The 21,061-nt window shown below is 38.2% G+C and overlaps 1 protein-coding gene across 1 annotated transcript; it reads right to left on the bottom strand.

Annotated features, from left to right (window-relative positions):
* Window positions 1-13,287: 13,287 nt before the first annotated feature.
* Window positions 13,288-20,781, bottom strand: LOC107101925 (peroxisome proliferator-activated receptor gamma coactivator 1-alpha-like; the record flags this gene model as incomplete). Its single annotated transcript, XM_015401016.1, has 5 exons — window positions 13,288-14,702; window positions 16,824-16,951; window positions 17,350-17,468; window positions 17,620-17,677; window positions 20,072-20,781. Coding segments are annotated over 5 exons (1,107 nt in total), but the record flags the coding sequence as incomplete, so codon positions are not given.
* Between the last annotated feature and the right edge of the window lie 280 nt (window positions 20,782-21,061).

Here is a 21,061-nt window from a genome sequence, read left to right as displayed (position 1 = left end):
TTATTAATTAAACTAGCAAATAAGGACAACATTATTGAGAACCTGAAAGTGGGCACAGATTCACTAACTGCACGACTGCATAAAAGCAACGAGGAATGTGACAAATTCAAGAAAAAATTTGAAGAAAGTCATCATCACTTTAAAGAGCAACTTAACGTTAAGGCTGAATTTGCAATGACTATAGGACTCAACGAGGAAATGATTGCGGATTTAAGAGATTAAGGTAAAAGTATAACAGAAAGTGAAAGAGCGTTAGCTAAAATCAAAAAAGCAAATGACTCACAGATAGAAAAACTAAATGAGCAGCTTGAAACAATTAAAACACAGAACAAAAACCTGGAGAACGAAATTGTGAAATATCCATTAATGACTTTAAAACACAGCTTTCCAATAACCAGCAACAGATGACTGGACTATTGAAACAGTTAGAGACTAATAAAAGAAAGTCAAATGAAATAATCAGTGATTACATGGAAAAACTGGCAGCAGCTCATAAATAGCCGAAAACTTTTCAAGAAAAAGCGGCACATAAAGATAAGAGCCTAGATACAGAAGTTAAACGTTGCACAGTAGCGTGTCATAAATATGAGAAAATAATCAGAAACAGAAACAAGAAATTTGCAAACTGAACCTGGATATTGAAACACTTGACAATAACGTATCTGGTTTGAGTGAAAATTTAAGACAGGAAAAAGCTAAATATAAGGAGTTAGAAGAAGTTTGTAATAAGTACAAAGAGGATCTAAAAAGAGCATATGTAAATCCTCAAGTTAACATTATTCCCACTCTCAGAAACCAGTTAGATCATTTTAAAAAAGCATTAGCAGAAAAGGAGGCAGTAATTCAGCAAAACGAGACGGTAATTCAGGAATTTCAGGGAGAAGTGACCCAACGGGGAAAAGATGAAAGCTTAAAACTCTACATGAAAAAGATTGATGCCAAAAAGCTTAAGGAAGAGTCGGATAATTTAAAAACAAGGAACTTATTATTGTTTGAGAGCCTTGAAGAAAAAAAATACCACATTGAAGAGTTGAAAGATGAGATTAGAAAATTGAAATTACCAAAGAAATATAAATTGCCTGAAATTACTCCTCCTGTGTCTGAAATAAGAGCCCAGATACCAGCTCACTTGCTCAAGCCTAATAAGGTCAACCTGTAATCTGAATGGCGTTTTGTTCTACCAATTCATGCTTTTATCCGTTTTTTATCTATAGAATATATAAAATATATATATTATTTTTATTTTTAAAGTTCTGTTAAATCTCTGCATGTTCATTTTTCTCCCTCATATATCATTTTCCAAAATGTTTTTTATTTTTAATCTTATCTATCTATCTATCTATCTATCTATCTATCTATCTATCTATCTATCTATCTATCTATCTATCTATCTATAGAGATATAGATATAGATATGTATCTATATCTATATATATTCTTTATATTCCTATCATGCGTGGGTTCTCTCTGGGTGCTCCGGCTGTTTCCCAAGCTCCAAAAAAGATGTTAGGTTAATTGGCTTCTCTAAAAGTTTCTCACAAATATCTAGAAGTATCTACTAAACCAACTTTTTCCAAGAGACAACACACATAATGAAAAATCAGCATTAAAAAAGTTTTGGTCGCAATGTTTGTGTCGACAAACAACAAGCACATTAAATGTGCTGATTTTGAAATGATCAAGCTGCATAAAGCAAAGTGCGTACAGCCGTCTCTATTTAACATAGCAGATGCAGATGTAGGTAGTGACCTTGCTTTATTTGCTGATATGAGTTTAGAAAAAAGTAGTTTTAGGATGATTTTAAATGAAAAACTCATTTTAAAATGTCATCCAGGATATTATTTTAGCTGATAGTAAATATACAATCCATTAAAATACTTAAAATTATACCTTTACGTTTTAGGAGGCTAAATGGCTAGATTATAATGGGCAAAGTTAATATTTTTGTTTACTATGCTAAATGCGACATAAAAATGTAGCCAAAGGTTTTGGCCATTACAATGCACATATTGGCCAGGGAGTAACTGCAACCTTGCAATAAGAAAACAAAGTGATGTTCAAAATGAATTTCTGTAAATCTAACTGAAAACAAACAATGATAATTATGCCATTAATTTGGAGTCAGACTAATTGTGCAGCCTTGTTGGGAAGGTAGTATGACTAACCTTGGAAAAGTAAGGATTTCAGCTGATGCCTCTCAACATGGAGAGCATTTTTTTCTGGCTTAAATGATCCTATGATCCTACCTTAAATAATTATGCTGTAGTTGTATGAGCAGCAGACCCCGCATACAGGGGGAGCACTACAGCTGAGATTTCTAGCTGCCATTCCTATTGGCAGAGTTATCATTTGAGTCTTTCAGAGGGCGAAGATTGCTAAGGAACCTGGTGAACCCCCTTAAATCATAAACTATCTGAATTTGGTTTCACCTGCCTAACTCAAGAGAGACATATCAGCAGGGCTGGTGCCATCAACATCCTTCTAATATAGATGATAGAGCTGGGCCTGTTAATTTGTGTTTAGTCCTGTTTTCCTCCTACAGTAGACATAGCTATGAGTTTAGCTTTAACTGTCACTAACTGGATCTGCTCTCTTTCATCCATCTGGATATGAAAACTGTCTCATAGCTTGTCTGCTTAACTGTTTCTTTTCTAGAAAGAGTCACCTAAGGAGCTAGTGTACTGATACGTGTTCTAACAAAGAAAGTATTTATTGATCGATGCTTCTATGCTCCTTTTCTACAGGGTTTATACAGGAATGAATAACTCAAATTTAATGCTTTTTAACGCCCTTTTAATGCTCTTAGAAATCATTTTAATGCCACCAACAGCTACCCGTCGACAGGCTGCAGCCATGTCCCGAATTCCTCGTTTTCCAGCCACTTTTGTTGAAATTTGATTTTTTACCCCCCATTCTCTAGCTTTTCCTCCGACTCAAGCTTCTTTTCTGAACATACGGCTTTGCGATCAACCAGAAGCAGTTCCACGCAAATATATCGTGATATAATATGTCTGACGAAATTGTTTTTATAAACATTTTTTTTAATTAAAGCATTTTAAATGGCACAAAAAACACATTTAATGAATTTTAATGCCAATTAAGGCCTTCATTTAAAAAATTATAATTAAATGACTTTTAGTGATTTTTAATGACCCGCGGAAACCCTGTGCTATGTCTACTTCTGTCTCCTTGAACCCCAGTCAGCCTCGGCAGAAGGCCGCTCACACTAAGCCAGGTTCTGCGGGAGGTTTCTTCTTGTTATACTGGAGATTTCCTCTCCACTGTCATTGCATGCACGCACCACATGGGGGATTGCTTTAGAGTCAACAAATGTAAGCAAATATCTACTGTCTCCATGCTATCTAGAAGGAGCCTGTCCCGCAAAGTCATCGAGTTGATGCAACGAGCTGCAACAGACAAAGTCGTGAAAGAGGTGAGCTGCTCCTACTGGAACCGTTAGTTTCTTAACCACAAGTTTAAGGCTTTAAGTTTAAGTTATGAAAAAGAAAAAAATATCCAAAGCACAATGAGGTTTAAAAGCTTTGATGGGTGTTTTTTTTTCTCTGATGCCAAAGATGATGAGGATTCTTTTTCAGTTTGTATTAAATATCAAAATCTACAAGTTGGCCTATTCCATGGCAGTGTTAGCCTAATTGTTCTATCTACTTCCTACAACTTCCATGTTGAAAGAAAAAATATTAAAATCTACAAGCAACACTGTGTGGTAATGACCTCTGGGCGTTTCTGTCCGTTACTTATAACCTCACAGGGGATAAAGCAGTGGGTCTGATATCTCTGCACTGCAGAGCTCCCTCTTTTGCTGCAGTCACGACTACCCCACAGTAACAACCAGACAGAGGACAGCGGGACAGGAAACGGCTGACAGGATGATTTCTAATCTCCTCTGGCTTTACCTAAACAGTCACCAGATTTAAAGGTTAATATTTCTGCAAATAGGTGTTTTAACAGCTTGTGAATTCATATAATGTTCATCTGAATACTTTCAGAAATGTAAGAAATTAAAAAAACTTTGATTGACTCAAAAGAAGAGTAGGTCACATTTGTCTAGCACCTAAAGTTACATGTGTAAAATTAATATTTCAGCTTTTGCTGGTGTTAGATTGACAAGAAACCAGAGAGCATCCATGCAGCATTGCTGGTGTAGGGATCTTATGTGCTCTCACATCATCGGTGCGGTCACTGACATGTGAATCACTGTCTAGCCAGGCGGAAAATTGCCAGCGGCCTGCTAATAGGGTGTTGTTAACCAAAGGAGGAAGGAAAACAGGGAGTGTATGTTAGCGTGCCAATGTGTGCGTGGACACCACAGAATGCAGATTTTTGAAGACAAACCAGACACACTGCAGTTGATTTTATTTTTTCCTGCAATGGTAGAACTATTTGTAAACCAACATGCTTCAATCTGCAGTTTAACAGTTGATGATCTGATACTTACACTTGATAAATGATCCTTCATCCGTAGTGGTCTGGATTAATCTTCCGTTTCCATAAAAGCTAAAACAAAATGGTGAAGTTGTATTTATTATTACGTGGTGTTCGTTATTGTTATCTGATTTTTGTTTTGTTAATTGCTCCGCTTTCTATGGTGGGGTGCAGATGCACTTTTAACACCAGATTTAACAGCAATTTTAAAAGGTTCTGCACAGACATTAGACTAACACACAGATACTCACAAAGATAATATGCTGCAAAAGAGAAAAGCTGCAATCACTGTGCAAACATGCAGCAAATATATAAATGATGCTAACATACAAAAAAGTAGCTAGAACAACTGCAAGTTATGTAAGAAATTATTGCTGTATAATAAAAATGCTCCAAACCACTAGGAGAAAATCATCAACGCATATGAAACTAGACCCTCAGTAAAAGCATAAAGGGTACTTAGATGGATGTCATGGCTTTAGTTCTGTTTTCATTGGTTTTATTTCCATTTTGAGTTATTCTAGTAATTTTTGATTGTATTCGAGTTCTTGGGTATTTCTTGTTTGCCCTCTGGTGCCCTCATGTGTCAGTCTCCCTTTCCCTAGCTCCCTTCTAGACTCCTCTGTTCACACCTGCTCCCAATCTGCTGATTAGCCTGCTCTTAGGCTACGTTCACACTGCAGCCTGAAGTGACCCAAATCCGATTTTTTCAGCCCATATGCGACCTGTATCTGATCTTTTCATGGCTGTCTGAACAACACAGATCCGATTTTTTCCAATGCGACACAGGCCACTTGGCTATGTGGTCCTGAATCCGATACGAATCTGATCTTTTCAAATGCGACCTGTGTCTGAACTTCCAGGTCGCATTCATCCGACCATCAATACCCGACAAAAGGTCACTATTCTGGGTATCCCTATGAAGAAGCGGCAAGAAAAACAACAACAATGGCAGACGATGATGCGGAGAGCAGTATTTATGTTTAACCATATTGAAAAGAATGTGTTTTTATGGTTGGGAAAGATCGCTTGATGCGCTCCGGCACTACCATCCATGTTTACTTCCGTAAACACAGAACACGCTGGCCTGATTTTAGATTGAAAAATTACAGACATCAATGTGGAAATTTTAAATTTGTTATCTTATGCACAAGCAGATTTATCTAGGTAATGAGAGATAACTATTCATACTATTGAGCCTTACCTTGTTTTATTTAATTAGTCAGCCTTAAAAATCCCTCCGATAATATGTTTAAAAACATGTTCATTTAATTAATTTTAAATGAAAAAAATACTTTAGTGATCCTAAAGGAAAATAAAATGTTTTACCTATTCATAGTTTTTTTTTTTTTTTTTTATTACCAATAATTTATTTTATGCTGTTTTCGTATTTATGGGCTGCTTCTTCCAAGGACGCGGTCTACCTGGACTGGATCCTTTGAAGTCTTTGAAAATTAGGAGCCCGGAAGAATTTTGGCAGTGAATTCAAACAGGTCTATCCTTAGGTGGCTTTCCTTGCGGTATGTCCTGCCGCTTAGCAACCTTGACAGTTAACAGAAAAAGCAGGAAAAGAATGAATACTGAACTTTTCAAAACTGTTTAATTTATTATTTTTTTTATTGTTAAATAAACAAAGACTTCACTCAAGTGAATACAGAGTGGAATAAAGGTGACAACAACCATGCACATCTCTGATGTTGCTGCTATTCTATTTTATAAAAGGGGTAGATCTAAACAATGTATGTATAAAAAATATATTTGCAAAATCTCTAATATTCAACAATAAAAAATAGTTCATCAAATTGTGCAAAACAGCAATAGAAAAATAAAAATCCTATCAGATTTATAGTCCCTACATTAGGATCTGTCCTGAAATTACAGCCAAACCCATTTACACCATAACAGATAAAAAACTTTAGATAAATCAAACATTACAGCCACATATCTGACTCAATAACCATTACAACGACTATCTTCATTAATTTCAGACAGAACTATTCACATTCTTGTATTATATTAAACTGAACTTCCAATAATCACCACTGTTCGGCACCAAGTATTGCTCCCTCTGATCACGGAGCAGCAGGCTTGCTTGGTCTCGCAATGAATCCTGGGATATCCAAGGATAGCGAGGATACATCGGACCCATCCTTTTAGTCGGACAAAAAGGAGGAAGTGTTTTAAGGCTGCATAATGACGTACCGCGCTATGATGTAATCTTCCTTCGAATCTGGCCTTCGGAGCTTCTTTTAGTCATTTGCTCAGATGCTGAAACACTTCACAGGTGACTGCAGAAGAGATCAGCTAACAGACAGAGAAGATATGTAGCAGCTTGCTGCAAACATAGACCTACATTTCCTGTATAGGCTGCTTTCTCCATTGTTGTAGACGGTTACTTCTCTCACCAGGTCTTTTGTCGAGGAACTCCAAGGTATTCATAATGATTTGAGTAAGTTTTGTAATGTTGCTACTTCTTCTATAATCTTCCCAGATGTTTTGTGATTGAGGATCAGATGATCGTCTGCACCAGCTCTCTGTAATCTTCTCCCTGTCCGATATGAAAATTAAGACATGTATTTAAGGATTCTTCTATTTATGTTTAAGGGTTAAGTACTTTCTGACAGTATCCTTAGATCTGTGTTATAAAATAAGTAAAAATGTAAGCAGCAACACAACCTCTCATGATCGCGGTCCCTGTAGCCGATCTAATAACTAACTTCATTCATCTGCCGTACCATCCCCACTCTCTAATTATCATTCATCTTCTCCTCCTACTCCCGCTGCTTTATGGTTCAGCCCAGCTATTGGATCCAGATCATTAGTTTTTCATGTGTCTTTGAGTTTTAGTTTCAGTTAAGTCCGTGGTTCATGTCCCTGCTCTCGGGGGGCCAGTGTGTAAAGGGGGTGTTTGTGTTTGGCTCGTGGCCTAGCTTATCTTTGCGGAGAGCCCATTTGGTTTTGCAGGACTGCAGGGAAAGCCAGTTTTTTCTCCTGTGATTCTGGTTCCTGGATGGAGCCAGTTTAAAGTTCTGCAGTTCTCCTGGTACCATGTCTTGTCTCTGTTGCTCTCAACCACTGGGTCCGCCTGACTCCATGTGAGCGTGTCCGTCTGAGCTCGCTGCTGGACTCTTTAAAACACTGAACCTGCTGGCTTTATATTTCTGGATCTGAACGATTCTGTTCTCCTGCCTGATCAATGGGATTGCTGCATTGGGGAAACTCTGGACGGCTGAGTACCGGGTCGGCAGGCGGTTGTAACCTGCCTCCCCCGATGGATGCTCAGCCTTCCCCTGCAGCCGCTGCAGTTCCACTGATCCACAGCAGCCCACGTTCCGTTTTCTTTTTGACATTAGACCATCTGTCTTGCCTGAATATCGGGTCCATCTGTCCTGTTTCGTGACACAACCTCAATGTATTTTGGATAGATTTAGCCAAACATCTGAGAACATTGACAGTACTGGTTCCAATAAGAGTTTGATTCAACTTTAAGCTGCCTTGGCCTTCATAACTTCTGTGGTTTTCTTTAGTCAGATTGCATCTTTCAATAGTTCCCAGAACAAAACCTGCTTATTGCTTCAAAACAACAGAGGAAAGAGTCATAGTTTTGTTCATTAAGGTTTTATTTTTGGAGGCAAATCAATGAATATATGTACTTTATACAGTATATGAGGAGCACATCTCTACAGTTTCATAATGTAAACAATCTCTGAAGAGAAATGTATTCAGTTTAAAAGGAAGCCATAGTCGTCTGTTTTAAACTATTTACATGAATTAAAATATAATTTATAACATCAGATACTTTAGCTTCTATGAAACTAGATTTTAACAATTCAAAAATACTGAATGCCTTTGTCTCCACATTCTCAAGACATATGAAATTACACAAAAGAGGAAAAAAAAACACCCTTTAAAGACATCGAAACTAAGTGATATATAAATAAAAAAAGAAAAAATAAAATAAAACCAAAATATGTAAAAATATAAAATCTCACTAGCAGTATTTACTTTTTTGTTTTAAACGCCCCCCAAAAGAACTAGGTTAAAAAAAAATGAAGAAAAATCTTTTTTTTTATTTTTATTTGATAGTCATTAGATTTGAAGAGACGATGAAAAGAACAGTAATGAAAAACATAAACAAATGCCCTTAATATCCACACCCCAAAATAAAACAGCGACTCACATTAAGCAGATTCGACAGTTTACAGTCCCAAATAAGCATGTTTGACATCATTGTTGCCCTTTAGTTTGTCAGATTAGGTTTTTTTTTAAACGTTTCATTTGAACTCGGCCCATTTTGCCAGCACTCCTGTCGTGGTTGGGGCAAATGTCATGGCTTAAATCAAACAGTGAGTGAAGCAAAGTTCTACTGAGCCGTGGCATTAAAAAAACAAAACATCTAAAACTGAATCTTAGGATGTTTCCACATTTGTCCGCGACCCCTGGTGAATCATTACTCTTTATTGATTCGTGTTTTTTTTTAGTTTTTTTGGCCAGTTTGCCCATTAAGATGTGTTTTTTCACTATTTTTCTTTTTTTTTCTTTCCTGAAATGAAAAATAGAACAAAATATATTGCATTCTTATGAAGGTAATTCCCTTCAGAAGTTGTTTTTTTATTGTATTTTTTATTTGGATTCGCTGTCTATTGACCTAGCACCTAGATCAAAAAGACAGCAGTTATTAATGTTGAAATGTGTCAACGTGTTCTCAAAACACTGCGAAGAATGACCCACATCAAAGTTTTCTATAAGAAAGTATATAATAATCTAGATATCTACACAAACACACAAATATATATATATATATTCATATATATGTATATACCTTTTTTATAGTATGGCTATTGAAAAAATTACGTCAGTAATCATTTAATAATAAACCACTTTGGATTGAGAGAGGTTTAAAGAGTAATATTAAAAGCTAATGATAGCTTTGTTTGCCCCGCAAATTAACTTTTAAGGCTTGCCACGATTAACATCGGATTGATCTGATTTTATCTAAACACCCTCAGAGGCACTATGGCGGCCGCTGTAGAAACCAAAGCTGCACCGCAGACTAAAGTTAGAACTTTAAAGGTATTGTGGAGGATTTTCGCGAATTTTTGAAAAGACATGCCCTCTCCAAGCACATGCACAACCCTGTACCCGCTACCGAAAGGGAACGCCTATTAAATGCGTGTGAGAACGTGCACGACCCCATTTCCCCTCGTGCACGCTCTGCTGAAAAGTTGCTGTTCATATACAGTAGCTTGTATAAGTCTACTGTGCCTGAACGTCCGTCGTAACTCCTAAATCACTACATACAGCGAGGACTTTATAGTGAACTTCGTTCGCACAGATGATCACTGCTTCTTGCTTCCCGTAGATGACGTAACTCTTCCTCCACCGCGCAATGCCTGCGCCATCTTTGTTATTAGTCGCCACTGTTGGGTAGTGACAGCGGGCAGCTTTGACAGCAAATCCCACAATGCTTTGCAAAGGAGAGCTCCCAATGCATAGCATTCTGGGATATATCTGTCTCTTCTGAGGCCTTTCTTTTCTGAGGCCATACACTTCTTAGACACTTTGTCTCTTACGACCGTCAACCATTTTTAAAGAACCGCAGTGAGAAAGGTGAGCTACAATGACTGTCTGAAACCATAGCTCACCACAGATACATGCCTCAAAGTGTGCATGTGTAGAAAAAGATAGCTAACTAGGGACGAGCACGTAGGATGGCCTTATGTAAACATATCACCAGAATGATTGACAATTAGGAGGACCACTTATTTTGATGATGCATCCGGTAAAATATCATCCTCCACTGTACCTTTAACTTGTTTCCTCCCATTCTAAGTTATCGTCTGCAAGAGAAACCTGAAATTCAAAGACAGGTGCAGCGGTGAAAACTAGGATTTCTACAGCGCCACTAATATCTGTTAACATTCACCAGGGTAAAAACCAGCTTTTCTTTGTGCCTCCCTGACTCAAACCTTTACCATAGATATATTTGTATTGTAATTGGCTGTAAAGTAAGTGCTGTATGCAACTCTGATTCAAACCAAACCTGTGCACCATCGAAATGTGGTAATAATATTGTTACAACAGCTTAGAAGAAGAAAATACAGTGAAGGTATTAAACCAATTTTGTGCAGTGAGACGGTTGGAACAACATGTTCCGTTTATCTGCTTACTGACCACATTCTTCCTGTAGATTATCTTTAAAATGGCAGTCTACATACAGTACAGCAGCCTACTTAATCCGCAGCTCCACAATCAACCACACACTGTACATTATTACCTCCGTTTTTTTTTTTTTTCCACAAAGGCTTTCATGAGATTATTACGTATTGCATCGGAAAATTGCTTTTTAAAAAAAACAGGAAAAGCTAGATTCACGTTAAGACAAACAAAACAGAAAAAAAAAAATACAACCTTCTATAGTGAGTCAATGGTGAAACCTTTTTTTTGTCAGCTTTTTTTTTTTTTGCTACAGTGTTATGTTGGACTTTGTGTAAAAATTATTTTCCCTTCATTTCCTCCCTGTATTGAACGAAATTAACATACTAAAACAAAACTGACCTGAAATATCCTGTCTTATCAGTAATCAAGTGTAACCCACCACCACAAATTGAAACAAAAATAAAAAAACACACAATACATTTTATGTTTTACAATGAGGCATAGTGCTATGTACACATTATATATTCATATATTATCTTTTTAACATGTAAACCAGCACATTCTCTCACTTTTTAGTAGTATACATACTAAGCACAAAACCTTACTCAGTTGTTCACAAGTTGTTGCTTTTTTTAGTCTTTTTTAAACAGGCCGCATCTTGTTTTTAACCAGTATGTATAACACTAAAGTGTTAGTTTTGGACATCTGTGAACCTGGAGGAGAAGTCATCCCCTCCAGAATCTTGTCTTATTTCATTTGTAAGCACTGAATAAGGCGCCTTTGTACTTAGTGTGCGTTCCTAATAAAGTCAAAGGAGAAACAAGTGATGTAAACATTCAATTTTTTTGTGTTTGTGTGTGTATGTGTGTACGTTACCAAGATGTGGGTTAGATAGAAAAGACAAGAACCAGGATGGGAAAATGGAGATAAGCTGTTAAAAGTGGGAGCTTTGTGAGGGGGAGAACTGGAGAGGAACCCGCAGAGCAGGAAGTTATAGACAGACTGTTTGTTTTGTTGCATGTCCTGGGCATGGAGAGGGCGAGAAGGTAAAAACTGGAGTGGCACTTCCTTGGAAAAAAGAAAAAAAAAAAACAAGAAAAGAAGTGCATTCAGAGAAGATTTTGAATCTTCGCCAATGAAGTGCACCCAAGGAGCAACCAGTCCACCCGACTACTGTTTGACCTCTCGCTAACCAATTAGTGTCAGCAGCGTCCAACTCAAACACGAGACAAAGACAAAACGTTCAATTACACGAGGATACAACGCTGAGACTCCAACAAACAGACGCCGTCATGAGGCCAGCGGATGAGAGCCTACAAGAGATTACTATTCTAAGGAGCTTGGAAAATGAAACCCACGCCGCTTTTACCACCCGATGCCCTTCAGCTGTGAAAAAATTGAATCTTTGACAAAAATATGTTGATACGTTGATAAATAAGGAGTAGGGAGAATGTTCTGGATGTTGGCCAGGACTGGGATGAAAGGATGTGAGGTAGAGACGCTCATCTGACCCGGTGGATGACAAGAAATTGAATTCTCAGCCGGTTACTGTCTTTGTTCCTAATCCCCTGGCAGCTCCCTGGCTGCGTTACTGGTGGCGGTTTGGGGCCACCGGATTGGCAGGATTCAGAGGCTCTCTAGGTTTTTCAAGGCGTGCTGCTGCTGCTGGCTGCTGTGGCTATGTCAGCTAGTTGCTAACCAAATGCGGTTTCCAATGACTAAGCAAGTCCATCTTATAAAGCACCACAGGATGATTACATTCAACTTAGAATACATTACTACTCCACCTGTGACCATCGTTTATTAATGGATAATGTATTTTGTGCTTCTAAAACCAAACAAGTCATGAACCTTAAATAAACTACTTTAATGACTGAGTTGATTTGATTGGACCCAACTAGGCTACAGTAGAGAACAGGTTGCCGACTTTCTAACTTCCAATTTATCCAATTGTTTATCAGCTTTAAGCGAAACCCTTCCATTGTCAGACCTCTTAAAATATCTAATAGCGAAAAGAAGCTAAAGCTGGTTTACAATAAATATGTGTGTAAAATATTTTGAGCTTGATTCAATTGTTTCAGAATAATGTTAGAAGACAAGAAATATTGTGGTTAATAAGAAATTCTCACCAGTTAGAACTGACATATGAGAATAATCACTGCGCTACCCATGATTCACCAGGACTCGTCTCCATTTTCTGTAAATTTAACCAAAATAAAAGTTTTCCACAACTATATATTTTGAAGCGAGGTGGTGTTATCGGTAAAAGTTATTATCAATAGAAGGGGGAGAGACATTTTTTGAAAAGTGAATAAATCCTGAAAATCCTCCAATGTTTCAGGGTTTATACAGGAATGAGTAATTATTTACTCTTAGAAATTATTTTAATGCCATCAACAATTACCCATTATTCTCATATACTCATATATCTCATACGGCTTTATGATCAACTGCAAGCAGTTTCGCGCCAATAGATAATAATAAAGCATTTGAAATGCCAACTTTAGCATATTTAATGATTTTTAATGCCAATTAAGGCCTTGATTTAAAAAAATAATGATTTAATGACTTTTAATGATTTTTAATGACATGCGGAATCTGCAAGCTGACAGTGATGATAGCTAGCCATGTTAGCACTTAGCCCAACTAAACAAAAGAGGACGGGGAAGGAATAATAAAAAAAAAAACAATACTATATTAAGTGTTATTGTAAATTAAATTTCCGGATCTATGGATATCAGATTTACAGCAAAAGCTGTTTTTTTCTGTTTTATAGATATAAACAATATTTCAGTTAAAAATTTCAGTTAGCATCATAAACAGAAGCCATTTTCCTCACACTGACAATCCTGTTTGCAAAAATCCCTCTAGATCCTAAGTCATCTGATGTTTAATTGCTTTTTTGTGTGTTTTGTTCTTACTTCAACTTTGAAAAAGGAAGCAGAGAAACCGAATATGTCCCCATAACAATAGGGATATTAATCAGACAATATAATTAGTCTGTTACTAGGTAAGCTCTTAAAGTGAGTACTCCTTCCTTGGTCTGAATGGACTGTAAAAATGTGAGAATGTTAAACATTAGAAACAGGTTGTTTGAGTGCGAAGAGCCTACAGCAGCCAGTAGCAGAAGCTAAATAGTTAGCATGGCAGAGTTAGAGACAGAAGGGGGACAAAGGAGACGTTTATCTCCTTTACAGTGCATAGTTCAAATCAAGGAAGCACTACAATTACAAAATAAAGGAAACATGATTTTTTTTCTTCATTTTAGATTTGTAAACTTTTATCAGTCATCCATTGATTACATTAAATGTGTTTGTTATATATTTTGTCCATGAAATACATACAAACACACACCCTCACGCACAAACTCGCACACACAAAGTTTAAAAATCTTTAACATACACAATTATTTTTGCTAAAACAAAACAGACTTTTTTTTATTATCCAGGTCCTGGTAATATGACCAGACAAGCAAACACAGCCTGCGGGTTTACCAGCTGAAACCAGAAAAAGAGAGCTTTTCTCTCTCTCTTTCTGTTTTTTTTTTTTGTTTTTTTGCTTACAAAAACCAACAGAATAAGGAACACGCACACGCAACGACACACGCCACAACGACCAACGCAACGCAGGGTTAGCAAGGATTTGCTACAGGTTTCTCATGCCCGTTCTTCCAAGGCAGGGCAAAGACGACACCGGTACAGACAGGAAGCAGCTTTGTTCTTACATTTGTTCAGAGAGCCGTGTCATTATTGTTTACAGCTGTTGTACCATTGCTGTTTAAAGTCCTTTTTTCCCCCCCTCCACTCTCTTCAACTCCTCGCATCAACTTCCTTGTTTTTAAGCAGTATCCTCCGGTGAAAGAGACTTCAAAAAAAAAAAAAATCAAGGTCTTTGTTACGTTATTCCAATATTAAAAATGTAAACATCTTGCGAGGTTGCCTTGCACGGAGGTACTGTGGGTGTTGTCAGAGGGGTTTACTAAGGCTGGCCAGTCAGCAGCGCTGAACCATCAACGATGCAGGGACTTCTGGGCCTCCTTCAGCAGAGTGTCAAAGTCCAGTGCATCATACTTACTCTTGACAGGGCCAGGACCCGCCTCATCTGAAACACAAAAACACAGACGGGTCATCCATGAGCACTGCAAAAGATAGACCTGATATTTGGGGGGAAAAAAACTATCAATCATTAATTAAAGCTGCTGGTGTAGATTCTCAGTCATCCAGGTCATAGTCATTCACAAAAAAGTTAAAAAAGAATCCACTGGACTTGGTTTCCAAGTTTGAAGACGTTTTGCTTCCCACTAAGGAAGCTTTTTCAGTTCAAAGTGTTAGATTTAGCATTGAGTTCAAAGCTTTATACAGCTGTAAATTCTTTAACTTTTTTGGCATGAAAGAAATCATAACCTAAAGTAGTGGTACACAAATTGTAGAACTGTATTTTCTAAACGAATAACCTACTTAGAGCAGTAATAAAGACAAAACTGCGCAAAAAAATTGAAAAATTTTCCATTTCATATTTGAAGTTTTCTTTACCCCTTTAACACAATTATTTAAGAAATGGACTATGTGTCTTGGTTGGGTCTGAAAGGCCTCCTCACCCCTGGGGAGGTGTATGAGGAAAAGGGAAGCTTGAGATTGCTGTGATTGCTGCCCCCACTGCTCGGTCCCAGATACGCAAAGATGACAAGTTTGAGTACTTAACACAAACTTAAATGTTAAACATTGGTTCAATCAATTAAAATGTGTTCCATCCAATTAATTGATAGCGTCAAGTGTGATGCCACTCCTTAAGCCGGGTTTAAATTGCGATTTTTTTGCCCTTTTTGGGGCGTCTTTCCAGTCGTGCGAGTATTTTCCGATCGGCCCGACTTTTGGACTGATCGTGTAGTGTACAGAGGGTAACGAGGGGGCATCAGCCTCTCACGACTACCTCGTGAGGTCGGGAGAAAATCAAACATGTTAGATTTTTAGTCAACCGAAGTGGGCAAATCGTTCAGTGGGCATGCGCAAACAAGGATTCCTCTTCTTCTTCGTCTCAGATGTAAACACAGAAGCATGGCGGGGGTGCGGGTGAAATGGAGTTCTTTCTGTAAAATTGACAAACCGTAGTAGCTACGTTTGCTCAGCCATGTCTTTGTCCAAGTACGTCGTCGCCTTTTCTTGTTAGGGCTTTCAGCACAAAATTGCACAAATTGCCAAGGCAGCGCGTTTCACTCTAGTGAGCTTCATATTCTTTTTCTACTGGTTTGGCTTCCAGATTCCAGAGTCCAAATAGCGCCATCTCACAGCGGAGCTGAGTCTCACATGGTTTTTAGACGTACAGTGTGAGCAGGTAGATCGCATCAGAGCGTAGTGCTGCACGTGCATTGTGAGCTGTGAACTCACACTGTACGACGAAACCACTGGGTTTCGTCGTACAATGTGAGCTGTAGCTGCGAGTAACGATTGAAAAAAAATCGCACAATGAATGCACGGCTTTAGCTGTGCTAGGAAGACGAAGTCATGTCATGTTACAAAACATTTGTAACATGACAGGAAAGACTAAAATCATGGTAAATCGTAAGGCTTTTATGATTTAGTGCATTTTATCTCATAAATAAGTACAGTTTAATAATAAGTAGGAACATTTTTTTTGTTTATTCAGTCAGTATTTCACACATCCGGCAGAGTAAAAAGTGAATAATTAATGTCGTATCTGTAATAACTTTTTTTTAGCCCTTCTAGTTAAGGAAGGATCCTTTGGAAATAAGAAAAAACAAATTTTTTGTAGGAAATGGACATTTATCACTTCATTTAAAAAAAGTATATAATATCAGTAAAGTTTTTATTGATCAATTAATGGATAATTGTGTCCCAAGTTTGGATATTTTAAAGCATAGTTGTGTTATTAATAAATTCTCTTATTAATAGAGAGGTGAATTAATCCTCAAAGCTGTATTTATTAAAAAACAAAAATTGAGCCAATTTTAGCAGTTAATAGAAGTCAAGCTGAAAATTTTCAAACATGTTTGGAAGGGACAATTGATTGTTTCTAAGCGACTCAGTTTGTTTATCAACTAGAAATGTTGGTGGAGGCTGCTGGTCCAATCAATCTGCTTCTTAAAAAATCAACATTGAGGGTTAAAGTTATCACCACCCAAATGAGCAGATGATAATATAAACAAGTATAATTTTCAGTGCAAGGATTGGCAGTAAAAGATGATTTGGTTAGTCTCTTGATTACCTAGATCTATGTAGCGTTTCCTTGTTTGCCTCCTTAGGCCTGAGGGGGCGCTCTGGAAAACAATCTCCCGTTCTTTGCGATGTCTCTGAGGCCCAGACTGACGTATCTTTATCACTCCACAGCGCTCCCTTCAGCAAGACGGGGGAAAAAAAACAAAGTAGGAAGTTTGTTCATTAATCTCATAATCAGTATGATTTCTAAAAGGCACAGTGGGAGTGGAAGCTAATTGGAATGCAATGTATATGACTAGTATTCTTTAGTAAGAGAAAAACAGATAGTAGAGCTAAAATGTAGAATTTAAATTGCATTTAATTAGTCCCCTATGAGGAAATCCACACTGTGGCAGACATAGAGAGAAAGATGGAAGAACGTCTACCGTTCTGAGGTTGGTGTTTCCGTCCAGAACCCAAAATTCTGAACAATTCCAGTTTTTATTTCTACTTTACAACTGTATCATTCAATGTCTCCCCCATAAACCCCCTTAAGAACTGCTGCACCTCTTCAGGGGAAGGTGACCCTGACTTACTCGTTGCAGATGATGACCTTGCAGTCATCTGCATTGCCAAACACTTGGAAGCGTCTCCTCAGCATGTTCTCAGTCACCCTGCTCGGCAGGTTGTGGATGTAAAACACCTGGCAGTTGTCCTGGGTATGAGAAAACAGAACTATCAGAAGAATAATCCCTTACTTTACTAACTCAATCATTTGCTGAGGTAAGTCTGGGCTTTATTTAATCTTTCTTGAATCAACCAGTTTTTAGGTTTGCTGGACGCAGCGGATTGAGAAGGACGCGTACCTCGTCAGATTTCTCTTTGTTCCCCTGGTTGTCGTCTAGGCAGCTCTCAGAGTTCTCACTGAAGGAGAAGGAAGGAGACAAAAGAGAAGGGGAGAAAGTGTAATGTGAGACATTGAGAAACAGGCGGATCAAATCCAATGCAAGTCTCCCACTGGTGGCACAAAGGTACCTTCTTGTTTTATGTCTCCTACAGTTACATCCCCTGTCAACATTTTAAAGAAATAACATGACTGCTGACCTCATCCTGTGCAATGCTGCCTATTCAAACATTCCTGCCTGAGATCTGAGTGATGCTCCAGCGTTTGCTCGGTTACATCTACACATTCAGCCGAAACAAACAGGACTTTTGACCTTATTAACGTGGACAGTAGTTTGTGTTTGATGGGCTTTTTTTTTCCTTCTTTATATGCTACACATCACAACCCATTAACCGGCTGAATTCCTCCTGCTTCACGGTCCGGGGTGGGGGGTTATAAGCAGAGACTGCTGAGAGAGTGCAGAAAACACTAAATGTCAAATGGTTTTATTTAAAATTCAGAATGAGCGGCTATATAAAAAGCCACAATCCAAGCAGAAGATAACCTGCAATGTGTCACTGCCCATCATCAAGTTTAGCCGCCAGCCTGACATCAAATATGGTCATAATTTAGCACCAGAAACCCTAAAATATCTTTCAAATACAATAAAATATAAATAATAATAATCACTTTTTTCTCCTTTTACTGGCATTCAAAGCAGATGAGTCATTTTTAAGTACATTTCTCTGAACAGAAAATCCCCAAAACTGACTTCTATATATAAATGGTGATGTAGTCAGACTCTCTCTTGATAAGAAAGGTTAAAAAAAGTTTTCTTTTTCTGTTCTATCTCTGCCTTTATGTGGTAACAATGATACTTTTTGCATGTAAAGCGAAAAATTACCGGCACATTTTGTCCAAATGCTTTTGTCGCTGTGTGTGCATGAGCTAGCCTATTTAGCAAAAAAAAAATAAATACAATTTTTATTTTATTATTTAGCCCAAAGACTTCATAGTCTGTCTTTCTACAAACACAACGGGAGAGAAAGTTTAATGATGCGGTATTCACAATACAGAACCCTTTCTCTACTCTCCGCCATTTTGAAAGGTCAAAGTTGACCTCATCTCGGCAACTCAAGTATCAAGATATCTTTCCGGCTTTCCAGTGGAAATAGCAACAGGAGTGGGTATATGTTTGCAGTTTTGATGTCGGGTTTTAGTATTTACCATCATTTTTATCATAATACCGCATGAAAGCAGCTGATCATAGGAAAAACGACAGCTTACAAGCATCGCTAACACCAATAGCACTATTAGCATAGGCATGTACTTGCACTTTACAGCAACATCAGAATGCTGCCTGGGCTTTAGCTCCAGTTTTAGTGAACTCCAAATGTCAAATTTTCTACACAGCGAACATCAAGTTTTAATCCTTTAAAATCAAAAATCTTCCCACACCTTTTTACACTTGACCTTGAACTTTTTCTTTTTTTTTTTCGAAACTACACTAGGAGTTCTACAATCCCTTGCCTCAACTGCAACTTTTATTCATCATGTGATCCAGGTCAAAATTTTGACAATTTTGACTTTGAGACTAAATTCTGGACAAAAAGACATTTTGGAGATTAAAACGTTTGAAAACAGAGTGGCTTACTGGCTTATACATTTTAAAAATGTCAAATAAGGTGACTAAGCCGATTTAATGTTTTCTGGTTAATTAGTTGTTGGGACACAATATTGATCAAAGTAAGAACCAGAGCTGATTTATTAATCTCTGTATGAATGGTTGGAGAACTTTAGTGTTTTAAATCCAGAGTTTCTCAGCTGTGGTGAGTTACATGTTTTTTTAGCCTTAAAGTTTTAGTTTTGACTTAATTCACTTAAAGTGACCTTGTGGAACTCTTAGCCACTAGGGGCGCTAGTCCTGTAATTTCCAGGCTTGCCTATTTCTGTTAAAGTAGCCTAACAACTGCTTTTGTCTTCATTAAAGATAAAAGCAGTTGTTTAATGGGAGCCCAGACTGCCGTAAAGCAGCGCTCTGGGTCACATGACACATTGAACGACAGATCCGACCCGCTGAAGTTACAAAGGGGAGTTTTTGAGAAGGGAAGAATGCATGAAGCCTCAATAGTTGAGCAGAGTTGCTTTGAAAAAAAAAATACTTTATTATTCCCAAAGAAAAATCAAAGAGTTATCAGCTCTCTTTCTTCAACAATAAATCACAACATAAACACTGATTAACTAGCTGTGAAGTCTACTGTTACATTAGTGCCTGATGGCTTTTGTATTGTCCATTAAAACCAAAGTAGGATCATCGCTCCTTACCAAACTTTCTCAGTTTAGAAATGTGATAACTGTAGAGCACAGAACTGACAATGAGCATTTCTAAAAACTATAAATGCACTTTAACTTCTTTACTGAACCACCTGTCGTACCTGGAGTCTGTCTTGCTGGAAGGTGAGTCGGGACACATGTGTAGGATGGGTGATGGTGAGCGGGATGCTGACGAGTGCTCCGCCTCCTCTTCGGAAACTGGAGGCGTTGCAGCAAGTGACTGGCAGTCTGAGGAAGGCGATGATGACAACGCCATCTGTTGCTCCTGTGTTTCTACGATTTCAGTTATCATCAGCCTCTCGTCCTCACTCTCTTTGCCCTTTTCACCTAAAACCTCATTATCCACCACGCTGGATCCATGGGTGTCATCCTTCTCAGCCCCTGCCTGTGTCTGGAGGATGGCACCGAGGATGGCCGCACTACGTTTGCGGCTCTCCCCGAGACTCAGCGCGCAGTAATCGTGATCGCCGAAGGTGCGCTGGGTGTCGCACTCGCCTGTCTGACCCATGCGTCGCAGCTGGGCGTAAAGCTCCGTCTGCTCTGGAAGCTTCCTCTGGTGGTGGGAGCGACTGAACCATGTTGAGCCCTTTACAGAAACGTTAGTGCTGGTGTTGGAAGCCGGGTGCACGGACTCGCGGGCGCCTCCACTGTCACTGCTGCCCTTTCCTCCCTCCGTTGGCTTAAAGAGCTCATCCTCCACGGGTTTGTGTGGCGGGGTGGTAGGTGGGGTGAGACCTGAGGGAAGACGTGCAATTTTAAAAGTTGATTTCTCTAAACAAAAATGATTTCTATTTAACCCAAACTTTTCATGCCAACATTATATACTTACTGGCACCCCTTGTAAATGTGGGTAAAAATGCTCATTTATAAGGTTTTCTTTAGCAAAACGTCTTTGCAAACCTCACTGTGAAATAGGTCAGAAACAAAGCTAATAATTTATTATTCAAATTCATTTAGATCAGGGGTTTTCTAAGTTTTCCAGGCCAAGGACCCCCAAACTGATGGTTAGATGGAGCGGGGACCCCCTAATTATGTATATATTGTATGAAATTGTGTTCTATCAAACTGGTCCTATAGTCACTCTATTACAT

This window comes from Cyprinodon variegatus, unplaced genomic scaffold, assembly GCF_000732505.1.
Source record: "Cyprinodon variegatus isolate N-32 unplaced genomic scaffold, C_variegatus-1.0 Scaffold1173, whole genome shotgun sequence".
Lineage (NCBI taxonomy): Eukaryota > Metazoa > Chordata > Actinopteri > Cyprinodontiformes > Cyprinodontidae > Cyprinodon > Cyprinodon variegatus.
The sequence above is the reverse complement of the archived record's forward strand: the minus strand, read 5'-3'. Positions and strand labels throughout refer to the sequence as shown.